Consider the following 21667-nt stretch of genomic DNA (forward strand, 5'->3'; position numbering starts at 1 on the left):
ACAGACACACACACAGACACATAGACATCCTGTTACTTTAGTATAAGGATTTAAATTTTCTGTTTTATGGACAGAAATTTAATACTTCAATATAATTCAAATAGCAACATGAAATAAAAAAAATGAATTTATTCTTCATACAGTAAAATAATGGGTCTTATCGTTCTGGTCAATGAGAGTTTATTATGGATTATTGGAGCACTATGAGTTTTAAACGTTTATCGCTTGGAAAACTTGAGCTCATATATAGACATTTATTTCCTATATAGATCTGTCATGGATCTTGATGCAATAAAGCAGGCTGTTTTGTAAATGTTAAAAATTGGAAGATTTCATTAAACAAAAGTTCCCGCAAATATAAGCATTAAATAAACTAATTTTCGATTAATGAGAACATCTGAATTTGACAAATTACTCTTCCTGAATCTTTGTCAGTATTTTCATCATTCTCTTTCTCCTCATTGATAGTTTCTTTAACCTTTGTTCCATTGGTAGTTTTATCTATTGACAGGAAATATGTATTATAAACTAAACATTAAATAATAGTCCAATCCTGATATAAAAATAACAGGATCTGTGTCTGTGTGTGTGTTCTAAAGGATCGTTAACTGATAGGGTTCTCTTTACAGTGTATCTTCTCATAGGTCATAGGAAGATGTATACTACTTTTGGGGAGGTTAACAACACCATCTCAAGAGAAATACTCCATAGAAATGAAAGCCCAAAATAAAAAAAAATATATTGAAAGTGGAGTGTCGACTACCCCCCCCCCCCCCCCCTCCACACACTTCAAGTGCCCCTCAATTGATCATAAATACATTCCTGTAAATGATAATCTTGCTGATTGTGGTTCATCGTGAACAATAAGACCTGTAAATCATAGATTGTTACTGCATGTAGATTGTGGATTTTGGATAGCTGGTGCAATCGCACAAATCTATGAATATGCCACCAAAACACATCTCCCTTATTTTCTATTTTTGTTTTCTAGCCTCTAAGGGGGATCTAATCCTGCTGGTTGCTAACATACTTATCTGAGTCTGGCCCTAACTTAACCATACCTAACTTGAAATAACCTTCAAAAACTTTGTTTGCGATCCAGGAAGAAAAATTACGAGACATGATTTTGTAAGATATTAATATTTTTTCCTTATTCATTTATTCTTTCCAAAATTCAATCATATAATAATCTATGCCTGTAGATGTATGGATGGGTTTGTCATGTACTGCTAAAACAGGTTTGTCATGTACTGCTAAAACAGGTTTATCCCGTACGGACAGATCTGGTGACCTTGGAGCTGACCACTTCTTTCTGCGCAGTGTCTCTGGAGTTTTAGGCAACAGGTCATCCTCTAAATTAGTAAATTTTGAGTTAAAAAAAAACATTTCTACCTTTGTGGGAGGCTCTAACCTTCTATAAGACTATAGTCCTTACTTTTAATGAACCTAACCAGCTTATATAAAGAACGAAATGAATTCGAAAAAAATCACGAAACCTATACGTGATGTTCAGATGTCGTTAGGGGGCTACACTTAGTAAAATTGACGACCTTTTTATTTTCCCCCCAAATTTTATTTTAGATTTATTTTCGCTTATTGGTTATAGCTTATTCCTGCAACCTAACATCAAAATAGCATAAAATGATAATACGTACACTTTCAAAAAGTTTAATCGTTGTCAAGATCGATGCATTATGATTGAAATCGCCAAAAAAGTAAGAAGACACAAAAATTGCATACTTGTAGATAATTTATACATCTTAAAACATAAGCAATACAAGCTTATATTTGTGCTATTTGTGTCAAAAATATTTTATAACAATAATCTTCTTAAAGCCATAGAAAGTATATATTTACATAGCATTTATATGTAAGGAAAATATTATGTTACAACATTTGTTTTATGTTTTCTATCTATCTATTTATCTATCTATCTATCTATCTATCTATCTATCTATCTATCTATCTATCTATCTATCTATCTATCTATCTATCTATCTATCTATCTATCTATCTATCTATCTATCTATCTATCTATCTATCTATCTATCTATCTATCTATCTATCTATCTATCTATCTATCTATCTATCTATCTATCTATCTATCTATATATCTACCTGTATTATGAGATTCTAAGCTAGGTTGAGAGTCCCCCTCAGCTTCTATCCTATCAAGAAGTATATCATCATCTGTTGTATCTAGTACAATAGCATTGAAAAACTGTGTTTTAACATTTTTAAAAGCAAAGCTTTTCTCTAATTAGCTTTTTTCGTGTAAAGGTTAGCTCTTTTCTTTAATTTGGACATGTTAGAATTGTCCTATAAATTTCAAACTTTGCTTAATTATTCCAACAACAAAGATGTAAGATTTAGGAAGCGTAGCAATTAATTAATCGTCACCAAAAAGTCCGTACGTCCATTTAAAACATACTGATTTGTTTTATTTTTTGACAACAAATTTCTCAATGTTTTAATTATCCTATTTATCTGATTCCTAATACCACAAGTTAAAATATTATAAGTTGTGCATCTCTATAATTAAGTTCTAAAATGTAAGTGTGTCCTTAAACAGTATCCTTTTTTAAGAAGTTTTGCAACAAATATACTTATAATTTTTTAGACTTATCCATTAATATTACATAAATTTTTCTTAATGTGACGAAAAAATCGATAAACAAAAATTGACTTAAATGTTTTCTCCAAAACATTTATTAATTCAAACATTTTTTTTCCTTTTTATTCTAATTTTTTCTTTAAAAGAAACCACAGTTTTCAAAGTTACCCTGAGTATCATCTTCATATGTATCCTTGTCCTTTGTATCAACTACATAAGCTTCAATATGAGGATCATAATCAACTGTAGCTGTTATATTGTTGGTGTTATCTTTGGTGGATTTATTTGTGGGAATCATTTGCAGCTTGTTATGGATTTCATCTTCGCTTCCCTCACTCTAAAATTGAAAACAATGTATGATAAATTGATGTACATACCCAATGATGATAGAACAAAATTACCCCATTGGTAAAAAAGTCTATACACTTCTAATGAAGAACCAATCAAAATTCAAGTTTTGGACGATAAATAAACACCCCAAATGATGACGAACAAAATACACCTTTATAAAATTATTGGTTGATAAGTTTGCACACTACGAGTTTGGAACGAAGTAATTAAAATTCAATAAAATTACCCATAATTTTTGATTCAACAAATAAAATAAGGTGGTTTTAAAACTTTAAGTACCAGTTTTATTCAAAGTGTGGTATTCGGCAACCGTGAGCCATGTCTATGGCACCCCTGATCTGGGGTTCGGTGGAGGGTCAATGGCCCTCCCCCGAGTCCTGGGGAAGGGGTCTAGTGACCCCCTCCCTACGCTTAGAATTAATGATTTGAATCTGTCATGTTTATTATGGTTAACTGTATTCTTAATTCTCCCCCACCCTTTCCAGGGATGGGGGAATCATTATTGCCCAAACTGACCATTGTATATGTATTATTTATGCTTTCATGTTATGATTATTTATTCCTATCCATGTAATTATTGTTTGTTGTATATAGCTTCAGTATCTCTTAACCCTTCAATAAAGTGACAACTGAAAATAGATGTTGATCATTATCTAGTGAAAGCTAGAGAAGCGTAGCTTCTCTATAGTAAGGTGTCCACGTCTGTCACACTGCCGTAATCTAATTGAACTCCGGTGTCTGCCATTTATCCTCGGCGGATACCACAACTTTGGTGACAGCTGTGTGAGATTACGGCGAACCACAAGTGTAGAGCAGACGCGCATCTGAGGCTAAGGTACTCCCAGCAGTGAATCTGGCAAAACTGACGCAAGCAACCTGAATTACCCACCCTGGACAGCAAAGTTTAACTCTGCATCCGGCAGTTGTGGAAGCGAAACAGCGAAATCTGACGAATAACCGCGAGCAGCGCTGATATCTAACGGAGAATTGAGCGCCAAAAGGGCTGAAACAGGCCTGCGGACCGGCTGAAACAAGCCAAATACGTGTAGACGGCTGAAAATAGGCCAACTTTACTGCAAGAAATAGCAGGATCCGAACCAGCGGCGCTAGCAGGACGGGACATTCCCTGCCGCCATCAGCCGGATTTGGATCAGCGGCGCTAGCAGGACGGGACATTCCCTGCCGCCGATCGGCTGAAACATGCCACATAGCTGCAAGCTGCGAGCTAACATACGGGTGTAGTGCACCAGAACAGAGAAAAACTACGTCAACCCCGAGTATCCTGAGAAGCTACAACGCAGCCACCCATCTAGAAAACAGATATTATATCACATTTGCAGGGATTACCACCCTAGTGTGATGGCCAAACAATAGATTTATGAGCAAAGCTTGGCAAACAAATTGTTGTGTTGTGATAAATCTAAGAATAGAACAGGCTTGGATTACTGTGTATTGTGATAACAGCTAAAAATAGAACAGAGTTGGTCAACAAATCTGTTATGCAATTGTGATAAGGACAAAAAAAATAGAAGCTAGATGTAATATAATCAAAACAATCTCAAGCCCACAGCACAATAACAATACACCCCTTATTCCAAGGGAAGGGGAGGGGCCCCTCTCCATTGAAGGCAAATACAATCAGGGTGATATAACAGATAAGCCTAAGATTAAGAAGAAAAGGCCCTATTACACCAGCACACAGTTACCCCCCTCCCTCACAGGGGGAACGGACGGAGTTACCCCCGTCCCCTCACGCGCTTCCCCCTTCCTACCCACACTAGACTAAGTCCGTCTGTAGTGTGGAGCTAGCGATCGGATACACAGAGCGCCATTCACGGGTAGCGCAACAGAGTGCGGAAAATATCATAAATCCAACGGACGAAGCGGACCAATGAGAGAGCGAGCTGAGGGGTGAGAGCGCGTTTTCCCCGTGTGCGCGGATTTGACGGCGCGAACGCGCGTTACAAGGACAGAAGATTCCACGCACACACACACACACACACTCTCACACCAGAGCGGAGCTACTCCATAGCATTTAACAGGGGTAGTTGTAGCAAATAAAGAATTGCAAGTTTCTTTCCTCCTAGCTCTAGTGTGATAAGGGAAAACCCAATCAGTTCCTGACAGCAGTTCAGACCCTCAACATCTATCTACCTCAACACCTAACTATTGATAAGTACAGCTAAGTTATATCTTTGCAACTAAACTCCCAACCTAGTGATACAAACAGTGTTGGCTGTTAGGCTAGGAAGCCTCAAGTGACAAACCATTCATTGTAGGACTGTATAACTTTGTGCCCGCCGTTTCACCGTTGACCCAATGGACCAGCATCAAGTCCCAGGAGGTGACCAAGCCCCAGGATGGCTCCAGGATGACCCTCAGCCGGCCCCAGCCGAGTACCGCAAGCTGATGCTGAGCAATCTGCCGGAGTTTAGAGGGCCGCCCAAGCAATCCTGGTCGGCACATATCCGCCGACTTGAGATGTCATGGGCGGCTTACCGCGTGCCACCTCATGATTCCCTCAACCGCCGCAACGCCCTACTACTGTCATTGGTAGGGCAAGCGGCGGAAATGGCGTCCCATCTGTTTGGCGAGGCAGGCCAAGCCTTGACCTACAAACAGGTCAAGACCGAGTGTGAATTGCTATTTCGCCCTGCTTTTGAATCCCAAACGCTTAAACAAGCGTTTAGGGATTACAAGCAACACTCGACAGAACCTATACAAGCGTACATATCAACTAAGTGCGCCTTGTATAGGGACGCCTACAACCATGAGGATCTTGAGTTGTTGGTGGACGAATTAAATCGTGGAATTCGTAACGCCAATGTAAAACGCCTCATGATGAACCATGAAATTGCGAGTGTACCTGAGTACACTCGCAAGGCCATGTTCACCGTGACCATGGTTACTAAGCAGCTGAAGGAAGGTGTGTGCTTAGTGGACTCGACCGACGGGCTGACTGGATCTGCCTGCATCCAGTTGCCCCAATATGACGAGTCGGAGCCAATGGAGATTGGCTCCTTGGCTCCGGGTCTCCACCAGATGGGGAAGGTCGCTCCAGATGACAAGGTTCCAGGCCGCTGCTACCGCTGCCAGGGGAGAGGCCACCGAGCTCGAGACTGTCCAACGCCTGTGGAAGTTAGCCTAGAGGAGAGGCGCACCCAGCCACGCCGTGACCGTTCTGCCAAGTGTGAGCGTTGCCACTATGACGGTCACACGGCGGCCGATTGTAGAGCTGACTGGGCCCAGGTAGCCAGCCGCAGGCGCACCGCCGACAAGGGTGCCCCTCCAGGGAAGCCCAGCAGAGTGGCCCATATGGAAGGGAGCGCGCCCCCAGCACCACCACCGCAAGCAGCCGCCCCCAGAGCTGCGGACCGAGCCGATGGGATGCCGCAGTTCGGGACTGTCCCAGCTAGGATCAACGTACTGGGCGGCGCGGCTGAACCCAACCGGGTTGGCCTAGGCTTCAGTCTTAACCATCTGGGGCCAGAGCTGATACAGCCCAACAACATAGCCGAGCCAGAGGTGCTGAGGCCCCAGCCTTTCAGCCTCAACATGATGGAACCTGCCCGACTGAGCCTACCCAGCAAGAGTGGAGGGGCGCTGCCCAGCGTCCCTGAGACGGTGTATGGGGAGGCCCTGGCAGCCGCTGAACGAGAGAGGCAGGAGGTGCTAGCCAGCACCTCTGCATCGATGTATGGGACGCCACCCGGCGTCGCCACCTGGGATGATGGGGGGGTGCTATCCAGCGCCTCCCACCTGGTGCCTGGGGCGACAACCGTCGCCGCCACCGAGATACCTGGATCCTGGAACGAGCCAGCCTCCAACCTGATGTCTGGGGCGACAACCGTCGCCGCCACCGAGAGACCTGAGTCCTGGAACGAGCCAGCGGTCCCAGAGGAAGGGGTGACACCCGTCACCCCCAGCCAGCCAGCGCCACCAGTCTGCAGGGAGAGTCCAGCTACATGCCATCCAGAGCCCTCTACCAGCCAAGGGAACCCAGCTGCTCACCATCAGGATAAGTTGAATTTGTTAAATGTGTTGTATCCAAAATATTGTAAACACCCAGCCTTGCCTGTGCCCCCTGCACCTGAGGCTGGGGAGATTGAAATTTGGGAAAATAAGGACTTGCCTGTGCCACATGCACCTGAGTTCCTAGGGCAGGGGAGGGCATTGAGTAAGGGCGAGCCTGTGCCCCATGCACTTCAGCCCCATGCCACTGGGCATGCCTTGGACCAGGGAAGGGAGCACTTAGGGCTAGGGGAGCCGACACCCAGGCAAGTGCCAGTCGCTTGCCAGTCTGTCATTGGGGAGGGTATCGGGGTGCCTCGGCCGCATACAGATAACGCTCAATGGAAATTTGTATCTAGCCAGGAGCAGCCCAGCCGTGTCCAGCCCCAAGAAGCAGCCGTGACCAGAGCCGGAGATCCCCAGCCGCGTGTACAAGGAAGATGGTTACCTGGAAGCCTCTCCCATTGGTGGATGGTCCTGTGGGGCCTCCTGCTGGCAGCCGTGTGGCCTACAACCAGCTACGTCCTGGTGGGGTGGGACTGTGCCAACCCCACCCATGTCACGTCTTACAATAAAGAAAAGATGTGTGACACGGAGCCCCTACACCAGGAGGTGCCCCTGGGCCATGAAATACACGTCCTGCAGCAAGTCAAGGTGAGGGAAACCACTGGGTTCAGCTGTCAGCTCACCGTGTCCCAGTGGACATTCAGGTGTGGGGTATGGGGTCACCTCAAGGTGACCTCGGTCCCCACCCTCATGAGGCCAACCAAGATAGACCCAGAAGCGTGCCGAGACCTGGCCAGGAACCGAGTATACACGTTGCCAGGCAAGACCCAGCCACTGACGTTCCAGCTGAACCACCCCCTGTTCTTCACCATCGACATGGTGGGCGCCCTCGTCAACAGCCCCGAGGGGGTGGGTTGCGAGGGGGAGGACGTCCACTTTGAGGGCCAGCTATACCGCAATGAATTAGTGCTCCAGGAGCGGCGGCTGCTGGTCAAGGAGGAGACCTATGTGGTGGAGGATGGACGGGTGGAGTCCCAGTCTGACCACCTGACCCTCGAGTGTCCCCATTCTGAGCTGTCCTGTATCACTGGTGAAGCAACCTACGTGTGGGACCACCTGGGAAGAGATTGCCCCTTGAGGCTGATCCGCAGCCTCCAGCCCAGCCTGGTGAGGGATGCATATCTGGTTGACCATCAGGCCCAGTTTTTCATCAACATGACCAACCCCACCTCAATTGTGAACTGCGACTTCGAGGCCCATGCCACCAACCACCCAGCGTTGTTCGTGGCAGCTGACCCAGCCGCGGCTGCGCTGCCCAGAGTGTCGGCCAGGGATGTTGACGTTCCCCTTCAAGCACAGATCCATGCAGGTTATATTGGGTTTACCCTGGAAACGCGCATGAAAAGCACTGCAGCGGAAGAAGTAGCGGCCAACTGCTGGAAGCTCCAGCAACTAGATCCGGCCCACCCGGTGCGTGTCCAGGGGAGCACATTCTCGGTACTGAGGGGAGACATCCTGCTGCAGCTGACCTGCCAAAGGCACAAGTATGTTGTCCGCGAACACAAGGAGTGTTGGGACAAAGTGCCAGTGGAGCCCACAGGTTTTGTAGACGCTGTGACACGGGTATACAGTGAGCACGCCACCAAGATTCCCTGCTCCTCCACCTACCCCCTGACTGTGCACGCGGAGGAAGGCTGGATAGAGTTAACCCCTGCTCCCAAGAAGAGGCCACCCCCGCTGGATACGCCTAAGCAGTTGTTGACAGAACCCTTAGATGACTTCAGTTCAGGTGGTTTGTATTCGCAGGCTGAGTTGAACGACTGGCAACAACTGCTGGCGTTCCCAGCATACAAGAGTGCCATGCTGACCGGCCTATCCTATGGCTCCTGCGTTCAGCAAGGCAGCTGTTCGGCCACAGGAGACCATGGGATAGTGTCCTACAACATTGACCGACTGGCGGAGGAAGGAGAGGCAGCCCTGGATGTCTGGGCAGGATTTAGACAAGCCATCCACGAGTGGGGAGATGGCGCCGCCATACTGTGCTTGCTGTTGCTGATCCTCAAACTGCTGGGGGACCTAACCATCATTTCTCTGGCAGCAGCACAAGGAGGAGTCCGGGCAGCCCTGAATGCGATACCACAAGTGTTCCTGTACCATCCAGCTTTATATAGGAAAGCGCTGGCTAGAGCCAGGCTCAACCATGCCAAGTCCCGGGACTTTTCAGTGGACTGGGATGCCATTCCCATCGGCAGGGAAGCAGCCGAGGAAATGGTGTCTATGAAATCAACTGACAGCGGGCATGACCGCCCAGGTAGGCCAGGACCGCCCTCTGGCCGACCCCGCGGCCCCTCAGGAGGACAGGCCGCTGCTCAGACAATCAACCTGGCAGCCAGTGCCCCAGCCGCTGCCAACAACAACCCGCAGGTCCCACTGCTGACCGTTCCAGCAACAACTGTGCCACCAGCAAACCTGATACCTGCCGGCGCTGACCAACGTATCCAACCCAAGTCAGCCTCTGCCTTCTATCCCACATTGGGAGCCCATCAACCCTAAGAAGATACTCACCACTAGGATTCCATTGAATCATTATCGTTTGTATATATTTTAGCCCTAAGGAGCGGGCCGAAGGCCTCAACCACTGTCGGAAGTCTGATAGGGAAACCACCTCCCAGCCTTCCGAGGGGAGAGTTGTGGTATTCGGCAACCGTGAGCCATGTCTATGGCACCCCTGATCTGGGGTTCGGTGGAGGGTCAATGGCCCTCCCCCAAGTCCTGGGGAAGGGGTCTAGTGACCCCCTCCCTACGCTTAGAATTAATGATTTGAATCTGTCATGTTTATTATGGTTAACTGTATTCTTAATTCTCCCCCACCCTTTCCAGGGATGGGGGAATCATTATTGCCCAAACTGACCATTGTATATGTATTATTTATGCTTTCATGTTATGATTATTTATTCCTATCCATGTAATTATTGTTTGTTGTATATAGCTTCAGTATCTCTTAACCCTTCAATAAAGTGACAACTGAAAATAGATGTTGATCATTATCTAGTGAAAGCTAGAGAAGCGTAGCTTCTCTATAGTAAGGTGTCCACGTCTGTCACACTGCCGTAATCTAATTGAACTCCGGTGTCTGCCATTTATCCTCGGCGGATACCACAAAAGTTCCATGTCCTCTCCCTCCCTCAACATCAAGTTTCAATTCAAACTTACTTATTTTAGATATACAATAGCAGTAAACTGCCATCATCAACAATATAGACAATCTTATGACACAAATATTTAAAAGAAGTAATAAGATGACTGTGTGTATTGCTCATTAAGTAAGTGAGAAGCTGTGTAAACAATATAATACTGCATGGACACTGTATTTGATAATTACCTGACTACTAGCACCATCTCCTGGTGACTTTTGCAATCTCCAACTTTTATCAAAATCTAAATAAGTTTTTATTTGTGTAAATTTAAATTATTTTGCTATTTATATATCTTTCATTAAATCGGAAACTGTGTCAAACAAACTTTTCTTAGCACTTACTCTACAATTATATTCATAACCCCTTCGGGGGCCTCAAATAAGCAAGAACTATACTTTCGGTACCCTTACTCTGCGGGTGTACCTTTTATCCAATATAACCTAACCTATCTAAGGTAAGAAATAATACATGGAAAATCCCATTTAATTTTCTCTTAAACTAAGGGAATCTTATGCCTGCCAGAATTTATTGTGAGACTACAGTAGGCTGTCTTAGTAGTATATTAGTATCTATATCTACCTGGAATCTTATGCCTGCCAGAATTTACTGGGAGACTAGAGTAGGCTGTCACCATAGTATATTAGTATCTATATCTTCCTGGAATCTTATGCCTGCCAGAATTTACTGGGAGACTACAGTAGGCTGTCTCCATAGTATATTAGTATCTATATCTACCTGGAATCTTATGCCTGCCAGAATTTACAGGTATTTTACAGTAGGCTGTCTCCATAGTATATTAGTATCTATATCTACCTGGAATCTTATGCCTGCCAGAATTTACTGGGAGACTACAGTAGGCTGTCTCCATAGTATATTAGTATCTATATCTACCTGGAATCTTATGCCTGCCAGAATTTACTGGCAGACTACAGTAGGCTGTCACCATAGTATATTAGTATCTATATCTACCTGGAATCTTATGCCTGCCAGAATTTATTGGCAGACTACAGTAGGCTGCCTCCAAGCTGCTCATTTGCTCCAGGGATCTTGACCTAGAAAAGGTTGGTTGAAGAGGTCTTTTTAAAAAGATATGTACAATAGTTTAAGTCTGCAAAGTGTAGAAGGGAATATAAATCCCCCCTTCTCCCCTGGCAAAACAAATTAGAGTGGATACCCCCTAAGCTCAACTTTACCTACTTAAAAAGATAACTAAAAAACAAACGGGGTATTACGTTAAAGTAAGTCACAGCGAACTTAATTTTCGGGGGTGTGAAAAAAAATCTAAGGACGATTTTGTAGGTGGGTGTATTTTTGTGCAACACATGGCAAAAAGTTTAAATTGTACAGGAGAAAATAACTTTTGAAAGCAATACAAAATTCTGCTAAACGTTAAAACAATATTTAGGAAAAAGACCAGGAAAATTATGTGTTGTACAAAATCACAGATCTTGATTTAACCCACCATCATGGCAATAATATATTCCATTGTATATTATTTGTTTATATGTTTGACTATACGTTATTTTTCTCCATATCTATACCTGGATCTTCGGGACCTAGGTTGGTTGTCCAGTTGATGAAACTCTGGCTGCCAGATTTCCTGGCCAGGAGTCAGGCTCTGGCCACCTGGAGGTTGTGGTAGGAGTCGTCTGCCTGCTGTTCCATTCTATAATTCAAATTCATGTTTAATAAATAAATATTTTCTAGGAAATGAAGTCAAACCTTTTTTTTTGTGGGGAGTGTTAATTTAAATTTTTGACGGAGGGGTTTAAAATAGAGCGCGAACAAAAACAGTAAAAGTGTCTGACTATGACGTCAGAAAAAATTAACAGTTAACCAATGAGAAGCCAGTATTCACAATGGTAAAATATATAGCGGCCTCTCATTGGTTAATTGTTAATTTTTTACTGTTTTTAGCGCGAACCGTTTAAAAATATTTCTTATTTCTCTGCCACATTGAAAAATCATGTTATAGTCATTTCTCGTATTCATTCGAATCCGGTGGATAGGAACCGGTTCTCATCAATACTAAAAAACTATGTCTAGCATCGTATTATATCCAGCTTTCTAAGAATATAAAAATGTACAATCATAAGATTAAAACCAGTTTTTCCCCCTTGCCTTCGGCACCTCGGGGCTACAAAAAACTGGTTTTAATCTTACATTTGTACATTCTATATCCGCGGAAAGCTGTTTATAATACGATGCGAGAAATAACTATTATCGCATGTATAATAGACAGAAAATTAAGTAAATCGATATAAAATTATAAAAGTTAGAAATCTCAATATTACCAGGAAAAAGCTTAAAGTGAGTAAAAAGAGAGTTTTGTGGTTTTGCAAATTTATTATGAGATAAACTTAAGTAGAAAATCATCCTACAAACTGACTTTCACTTTCGCAAATTTTATTTTGCAAACTGTTCTGTTCAGCAGTTTAAAGTTTCTATCTGAGCTGGATCTTTAAATCACAGCTATGCCACTGCTGATGAATCTAGTGATCCGATTTTGAATGTAGCTCAACTATATTTATATCAAAATGGAAGTGAGCCATGAAACATCTTGGAAACACCCACCGGCTTAGAGTGCGTTGCCATTGCTCAGTCGTAAAATCTTTCAAATATCCATGATATATTGGCAGCACTGGCAGTGGCAGGGCTGGCAATAAATCATTTAAAGATCCAGCTCTGAACAGTCTACTGTTCCTATGCAGTTTCTATCTAACGTGTTGACAGTCTCCATACTATGTTCAAAATCTTATTCATTTTCGTTGCACTATTTAATGACCAAAGTAGCTGGACAAAGTGTCTCAAAAATCAGCCATGTGACGTCAAAAAAATGAGGGAGATGAGAGGAAAAGTGGAAAAGAAAACCCCTAAAAAAGAGATGGATAATCTCTCATTTTTTACGACGTCACAAGGCTGATTTTTTGAGACACTTTGTCCAGCTTTATGACCAAATTGTAATTGTCAAGTTTTTTGTTACCTGGTTTTCATTGATAATAAATTTGTTGTTGCTTCTTGAATGATTCCAGCCCATCCTATCCAGGCCATGGTCCACTGACTTTAATTAAATATACTGTTATTTACAATTTCTTTTTTTTTATTAATCAAAAATATATTTTTTTAGTTACAATACAACATTTAATTGTGTAAAAGCAGGCAGGAAATGTTAACCAATGAAAAAGTATTTTGCCTCAAATATTATAGTTTATCTACACTTAAAATAATTTTAATTGGAGGAAAAACCAGGGATCTTAAGGACAATGGCTGATAAATTGAAGTACATCCCTAATGATGACAAAACATTACCCCTTCTGTAGATTATAATTAGTAGTTGAACGTTTGAATATTCAACTTCATGAATAAACCAATCAACAAAATTCAACAAAAGTCCCGAAAGTTGTTAAGTCAACGAATAAGAAAAAGTTTTTATAAAACTGTAGGGACTAGTTTAATCAACAGCCCTGAGGAAAACTATAGTAATAATTTCTGTACTTGTTTTTAAAGAAGAAAATTATCATTTGAGCTGCTTTTTTGAATGTATAAAGACAAATGAATATTATCTATTGCCAATTTATCTGCCATTAAAATATTAATCATTCAGGCCCATTAATACAGGGAGGGAGGTAACATTGGGCTGTTTATTACACTAATCCTTAAAGTTTTATAAAGTCGTTTTCTTATTCGTTGGCTTAACAACTTTGGGTAATTTTATTGAATTTTGATTGGTTGGTTCATTAAGATAAGTGTCCAAAAGTGTCAACCACTAATTGTAATCTACAGAAAGGATAATTTGGTGTATAATCATTGGGAATGTACATTAATTTATCGGCCACTGTCTTATCTCTTTAGATCCTTACCATAAATAAATGTTTAAATATGCTTTACCTGAAATTTATGACATAGGCTGTTTGTTCTGCTTAAAGTTTTCTGTTCCAAGGATTCCCAAAATTGTAGGGCTTTTGGTTTGCTTCTGCTTTAATATAGGCCAAATAATCTTTTAATAAATTGAGCAAGCTAAAGAAATAATTATTATATACTTTTTGGGGATCATGGAAAGAAAACGAGGTAGCGGGTTTTGTCGTATTTTCACAGTAGCGTTTAAAAGGTTATTTTAGGTTGGATTAGGTTAGGTAAATGTTAATGATTGCCCTGTAGGGTTAGAAAATAGGCCCCACAGGGGCTACAAAAAGGAGAAAAGCTTCTTTGAAAATACGACTAAACCTGCTACTTCGTTTTCTTTCCATGATCCCTTTTTTGTAATTAAATTTTCTAGCGCAATTACTCTGCAACTAGGCAATTTCTATCTATTCGTAATTTAGTATACTGACTGAAATCTTTTTGATTATAAAAGATAAATTAATTATAATAATTTGTCGATAGCTTAAAATTTTTAAAAAAGTATATATTAAACTTTTCTTTTTATACGGAACTTACGGACAAACTAATCCTTGTTTACATTTAGATATAATTTATTTATTTGGCTTTCCTATTTGGTTTTGTGTGCTGCATTGGAGGAATACTGTTTGAATTATTTGGTGCATTGACATTTGGAGTTACATTTGGAATAACATTTGGATTGGGGTTTGAAATTCCCATTGGAATGACGTTTGGAGTGCTATTTGAAATGGTCACTGGTTTGACAGAAAAACTTGCAGATCTTGACGGTTTCGCTGACACAATTGGCGGTATTTTTATTGACTTTGTTAACGATGGTGATAGGGATGTGTTTGGTAGTAAGGCTGACTTGATTGAGGGGTTGGTGGCTGCTGCTAGCAATGGAAGTTTTACTGTGGGCAGAGAAGGTGTTTTAGTAGGTAATGTGGGTAACTTTCTTCCGGGGCTTGTTCGTACCATAGGGTTTCCCTTTAAAAAGATTCAAGTGATGCAGCTTAAAATGCCCAATAAAAAATGAAGTCATACAATACAACTGACCAATGATAGGCCAGTATATATTTTACCATTAGTCGATATAAATTCATACTGACCTATCATTGGTCATTTGTATAATATGACATCATTTTTAATAGAAACTATAATCTGCTTAGATTTAAGTTTGATTTAACATGTTCTGTACATAATTCTACCCATTAGTAACTTAGCTATAGCATTAATACTAACGGATATAGAAACCGACATATATAATGTGTATAAATTCTACGCTATTTAAACACAAATTCAATTTAGTTTTTTTACAGAAAAGTTATTTTATTGTTTATTGATTTTTTTTAAAAAGTAAAACCAAGAATTTAATTTATAGAACCATAGGACAATAAACATAAATTACAAAAAAAAACAAGGACAAATAATATTTAGTACAGGGAATGATGCTTAATCATGGACAATTATGACTTAATATAAATATTATTATTATATCACAGAATAGTAATTGCCTTTTTATGCGAAAGGGAGAGAAAAATAACATGAAACTTAAATAAATTTTCACTAAAATGAGAAGCAATCAAATTAGTGGTTTGTGAAAAACGAAAAAAAACCTTACTACTTTACATATATACTACCAGCTACGCCCCCTAGAGGCCTCTAGGGGCACTTGAGAGGAGAGTTGAAATACAAAACATTCTGTTACTTTATTATAAGAATTATTGAATTATCATAAACGACCAACCAACATTGATAACTTTGGTAGAAGCAAGGACGTCTAAAGGGGGGGCCCCCTTAAATTTTTTTTCATTTAATCCCCCCCCCATTTAAAATTTACCCCTACTCATGGGGTGCCTACGGCACCCCCAACCATTTAGTAGGGAGTATTTACCCCCCAAAAATTTTTTTTGGGGGGGAAGGGGAAATACTCCCCCAAAAAATATTCCCTGTTGGTAAATTTGGAGGGGGGTAAAAAAAATTAACAAATTAACCCCCCCTCTAAAAAATGTTTACCCCCCCCCCCAAATAAAAAAGCTTGGACGCCCCTGGGTAGAAGCTTCCTATTTACCTGTCTTTTACTATGTTCAGTAGAAGGACTATTAGAGATAGACACTGGTAAAGAATTTAGATTATTATTAACTTCAACTGATAAACCATTGGACATAGCTTGGCCTGCTTGTGGTTTCTCTTCAATATTTTCTATCACAATTGTATTATTTTCAATCTGTTAAGTAAATATTCATATCATTTTAAAGCAAATGCTACCCTATAGTCATATTTTTCAATGGATTGGCAACGAATTAGGATACTTTATCTTAAAGTCCCAATCAAACATTTAATCCCCCATATACCTTAGGTGCTTAAATCCTGTGGGTCCTATTCTGGAGGTGCTCAAATCCTGCGGGTCCTTTGACAATGGATGTAGAATATACGTGGACTTTATGATAGGAAAAATTGTCGTCATTTAGGTTGCCCTAACACTGCAATCATAGAATCTTAATATATCAACCAGGGCTTAGCAACCGCGCGTCTAGCTTTTTTTAAAAAAATTTTTCACTGCCGATTTCTCTGAGGCATTCAGGAGGCTGACAAGCGAATGCAAAGCCATGATATCAACTCTCTAGTTATATTTGAAAATTGTATGCATTATGACTATATAAGTCGTATATTGTTATAATAACAGCAAAAAGTCCACATTAAGAAACTAAAAATTTTGCAATCTTTTTCTCCTTATGTCAAAATGTGTACGTGGTTAAAATGTTTATTATTACCACTTTTAGGCAGGGAGGGAGGGGACATTGGGCTGTTTATAACAAAAGCCCCAAAAGTTTTATATTAACATTCTCTTATTCGCTAGCTTATCATTTTTGAGGACTTTTATTGAATTTTGATTAGTTAATTAAGTTGAGTGTCCAAACGTTTCAACCACTAACTTTAATCTACAGAAGGGGTAATTTTGTGTATCATTATTTCAGGATGTGCATCAATTTATCGTCCATTGTCTTATCCCCCTAGATCCCTGATTATTACTATATTAGGATAGTTTCTTTTTCTTCTAAAGCAATTAAATTTAATGGTTTTCTATGTAATATTTATGAATATTTTCCCTGATTTCTACAAGTCCACCAGCTACTACCACTATATTGGAAAAACAGAGATAAACATTCTACTCTATAATTTACTTTGGTCGTCAGTTAGTCAGTCTGTAACTCTATAGTAGAAATATAATTTTTTAGCTGCTATTTCAGATAGATTGCTTATTTTTATGGAAAACCCTCAACAAATTGGTCTTTCGGTCATGCTTGAATAACAAATGTTGCTTGATTTTAACAAATATTTAATAATTACATCGCTATTCTCTCTTTTTTATGGTAACTTAGAAACTACTTTACAACTTACTATGACCTTTTTTTGAACAAACTTGATTTTTTTTTGTGCTTGGCTGCATTTGTATCTTATTTTATGTTATTTTTTTGCAGTGAGCTTCTCATAGGTCCTGAGAAAAGTGTACCACCACCCTACCAAGAGAAATTAACCAAAGAAAAAAGCATAGCAGCTAGAAAATATAATTATAAAATGTCAAAACAATGACAATAATATCCATAAACAAAATTACCAAATTATGTAATAGCTATTTATCGCATTGTATAATAAACAGCTTTCCGCGGAAATATTTTTTTAGCTCCGATATATTGAATGCACGGGCTACAAAAACTGGTTTTAATCTTATGATTTTACTTTTTGATCTTCGTAGAAAACTGGATATATTACGATGCAATACATAATTCTTCAGTATGGGTGAGAACCGGTTCTAATCCAGCGGATATTAATTGCCTCGGACATCGTATTATAAACAGCTTTCCACGTGTCGGGGCTAAAATACTGGTTTTAATCTTATGAGTTTACATTTTTAAACTCGTAGAAAACTGGATATAATACTATGCTATACATAATTTTTCAGAGTGGCTTAGAACTGGTTCTAATACAGGTTTAGAAGAGAAACTGGAAAACATATTTTTGAATGTTTATCTGTGTCCCTGGTATTATTGTTATTATTGGTTTGGTCTATCTCAGATTTCCCATTTTCTCTGACTGGATGTCGAGCCACGCTGTCCTGAAAATAAAAACAAGAATGAGATTATTCATTTTCTCTGACTGGATGTCGAGCCACGCTGTCCTGAAAATAAAAACAAGGATGAGATTATTCAGAGCTGCATTTAAAGGCAAAACATCTGTCTGACACACGAAGAGAATTATTTGGTTTCTTTGAGTTTTTTTTTGCAAAACGGCTTCTGCTTTTATGAAAGGTTTTTAACTATTTTAGGGAAGGTTACTTCCACTATCGCATCTAGAAAAAAATCTCCGCCCTCTTAAAAAAATATTACTTTACATCTTTAAAACTAAATCTGAAGATTCGCCCCCCCCCCCCCTTCCCTGCCTCAAGTGCCCCTATAGGCTTCTAGGGGGCGTAGCCGCTTTTTATTATAAAAATACTTCATTTTTTTATCTGCTATTGAGAAATCTCTAATTATAGCTCCTGTGTATGTTAATGATAGTTGATTCGTATAATTATTATAATCATAAAAATTTTTTTAACTTCATACATAAACAAATATGTTTACTTTTAATTAAACAAATGTTACATTAATTTTCAAAATAAAATTAATCTAGGTTAATCATTCTTTTCTCGTATTCATTCGAAACCAATGGATAAGAACCGGTTCTAATCCATACGAAAAACTATGTCTAGCATCGTATTATATCCAGTTTTCTACGAATATTAAAATGTACAATCATAATATTAAACAAGTTTTTTTAGCCAGTGCCTTCGGCATCTCGAGGCTTAAAATTCTGGTTTTAATTTTATAATTGTAAATTTTATATCCGCGGAAAGCTGTTTATAATACGATGCGACAAATAACTATTAAATATAATATCCCATTTCTACATTGTATTTTAACAAGGAACTTGATTAATTATATTATATTTTGTGTTTATTTTAAATAATAAATATTTTATGTCATTAAATTAATAATAAGTACGTATAATTAACAGTTTATCTAATTATCATGTACATTTTAATGATTTTAATGTAATTTTTGGCTTGTTAATTATGCCCTTGTTAATTCCAACTACAATTCTTTTAATCGTTACGAAAATGTTCGTACGTCCTTTTTATGCATATTTAACTTTTTTAACAACTAATTTTTATGTGATATAATAATTCGATTTATCTGATTTTTGGAATAATGATTGATAGGACAATGACAATGTTATAAGCAAACCATCTATATAATCAAGTCCTAAAAATACTTTTTTACATTTATATTCTGATTTTTCAGTTCTGACTCTCTACAAGTCTTAATGGTCGTTTGTCATACCGCTTCAGAGCTTCACTATTATGCATTTTGTCATCCTTGTTGTGCTATGTTTATTTCGATATATTTGTTTCCTATAATTCTAGATTATTCCATTTTTCTTACAGATTTAGGTGATCTATAGAGAATGCTAGTGGAACAAACTAACGGTACTGTGCAAGTGACCACTGACTTATGTTTATGGTCAGTTATATCAGTTTTAGTAGGTTTTTGAAGATTTTTAAATGTTTTTTTCTAAATAAGATTAAGCATTAAGTAATATTACTAAAGATTAATACTAGAAAATACACAAATTTAATCAATCCTATTAATATTATATTAAGTAGTAAACTTATTTGTCTGTAGCGAAGGATCTCGCTAACCGCTGAACCAATATGGTTCTCATATAGAGTGAAGCTTCAATAGGCCCTGAGATGGTTTAAGGCTATTTTTCTTTCTTTCCATATCCCTTCGAATACAGAGTCTCAAGATGCTAAATGGCGCAGCTGCTGGTAATATAAAATAAAAAAACAAGCAAATATTAACATTATAATAAAGAATTGAACAGTTAACGAGAATTTGATTCTTACATTACATGTACAATATACATATGGTATCTGAACCTAAATCAACACAAGAAATATTTAGTTTAAATAATTAATAATCAATAAAAATATTTTTCCAATACATTCTTCACGGACATGACTTATTTGCAGAGCAGTTTCGCTTCTAAAAAAAATCAATATATCAATGATAATAAGAAGTCTGTCTAGATGAAGAAAAAGTTACCGTTGTTTTTTTGTGAACAAATATTGAAAACTTCTCAACTAATTAACTTATCAAAACTTTTTCGGTCAAATACAGAATTAAAAGCATATGCTTAATTATTTTTACAAGTGTAGCAACTTTATAATTATTTTATTACACTCTTTTTCAAGAAAAATTTGTTATAGAACTGTAGTAGCTATTTAGACTTAACTTGACTTACATACTTTACTACACATTCAATTAATTAGTAGAATTTCAACCACTGAACCTATAGGGTTCTTTTCTTTACAGTGAAGCTTCATATAGGAAAAAGAAAGGTTTTTTCCCAACATCCCAAGAGAAATGGCCCCTAGACCCCCCCTCCAAAAAAAATACCCTAAACTGAATATGGGGAGGGAGGGGGGCTGATCGACTAAACTCCCACCTTTAGTGCCCTTAGATAGTAATACAGAATATAATACACGCATTTGTTTTATATAAATGTAGAAAAAGATTATATAACTATAGATAATTTAGTTATGCGATGCTATACATGATTAAAATATCTCCCTTGTTTAAAAAAAATTTGCAGAGCAGCTCTGCAGTTTACTACAATCTGTATGAAGTGTTATCTATCAATTATCTAAAATTACAACTTACATCTAAACAGTAAACATTTTAAAAGTATTACTTAATTAATTTCTTATCATATAGTAAAGTAATTATTTTCCAGTATGGCTTCGAAGCCGATTAATATCCGATTGACTAGAACTCAGCAATACAAAAAAAATATGTATAGCATCGTATTATAGACAATTTCCCGCAGTATTTAAAATTAAATCATAAAATTAATACCAGGTTTTCATAATATTTTATTTTAATATGCGTCTATAGTACGATGGGATACATAACTCGGAAAGCTGTCTATAGTACGATGGGATACATAACTAATATGTAGTGTGCTGCAAGACCACTAAGAGTTCATATAAAGTGAAGCTTCTCATATGTCCTATAAGTTTGTAAGAACTCTAGGCAGGAATATGAAACATAAAATTACCCCTTCTGTAGATTACAATAAGTGGTTGAAACATTTGGACAATCAACTTTATAAACCAACCAAGCAAAAATGAATAAAAGTCACCAAAGTTGTAGAGCTAAGGAATAAGAAAATGTTATTATAATACTTTGGGGACTATTGGAATAAACAGCCTAATGTCCTCTCCCTTCCTGAGTTTAGGTGAGGTTATCCTAAACTCACCTCTAGAGTTAAAAAGCACAAATTTTCTTCATCTTTAAAATTTTGAATCTTCGCTTAGCTTTAACAAATTTAAAAAGAAGATTATTTTTTCTCTACATTTCCTATCCCTCCCTTGTATCTAAGATAAATTACGACTATGTAATGTTTAAGTATAGAACTGTGACAAAGAAAATTGGACAAAATCACTTCCTCTAAATTTAAATGTTTAACAATTTTAGGAGCGACACTTCTCTTCATTAACAAC

The 21667-nt window shown here is 38.8% G+C and overlaps 2 protein-coding genes across 2 annotated transcripts in view; both read right to left on the reverse strand.

Moving 5' to 3' along the window:
• Positions 1-808: 808 nt before the first annotated feature.
• Positions 809-14151, reverse strand: LOC145327479 (uncharacterized). The gene is made up of 9 exons (XM_080171026.1): positions 14068-14151; positions 13163-13240; positions 11721-11845; positions 11149-11231; positions 10365-10420; positions 2783-2951; positions 2119-2199; positions 1197-1352; positions 809-870 (listed from the first exon to the last, which is right to left on the reverse strand). The coding sequence occupies exons 2-9, from the start codon at positions 13214-13216 to the stop codon at positions 809-811; spliced, it is 786 nt and encodes a 261-aa protein (XP_080027152.1). The 5' UTR covers positions 13217-13240; positions 14068-14151.
• A 504-nt stretch (positions 14152-14655) lies between these two features.
• LOC145327480 (uncharacterized) overlaps positions 14656-21667 on the reverse strand; it is a 52932-nt gene continuing 45920 nt past the window's right edge. Inside the window, exons 10-12 of the mRNA XM_080171027.1 lie at positions 18065-18175; positions 16130-16285; positions 14656-15045 (exon numbers count right to left, since the gene is read on the reverse strand). Coding sequence (XP_080027153.1) covers positions 14656-15045; positions 16130-16285; positions 18065-18175 — 657 coding nt within the window. The remainder of the gene's footprint in view (positions 15046-16129; positions 16286-18064; positions 18176-21667) is intronic.

Source organism: Acartia tonsa, chromosome 9 (genome assembly GCF_053477335.1).
Source record: "Acartia tonsa isolate MP-2025a chromosome 9, ASM5347733v1, whole genome shotgun sequence".
In the NCBI taxonomy this organism is placed as follows: domain Eukaryota; kingdom Metazoa; phylum Arthropoda; class Copepoda; order Calanoida; family Acartiidae; genus Acartia; species Acartia tonsa.

Coding starts and splice junctions, on each gene's coding strand:
- LOC145327479 (XM_080171026.1), bottom strand. CDS start 13,216: ATGGGCTGGAATCATTCAAGAAGCAACAACAAATTTATTATCAATGAA. Junction 10,421..11,148: donor TGGCAGGCATAAGATTCCAG/GTAGATATAGAT, acceptor AAACTTATTTAG/ATTTTGATAAAAGTTGGAGA. Junction 1,353..2,118: donor CTTAGAATCTCATAATACAG/GTAGATATATAG, acceptor TTACTAATTTAG/AGGATGACCTGTTGCCTAAA.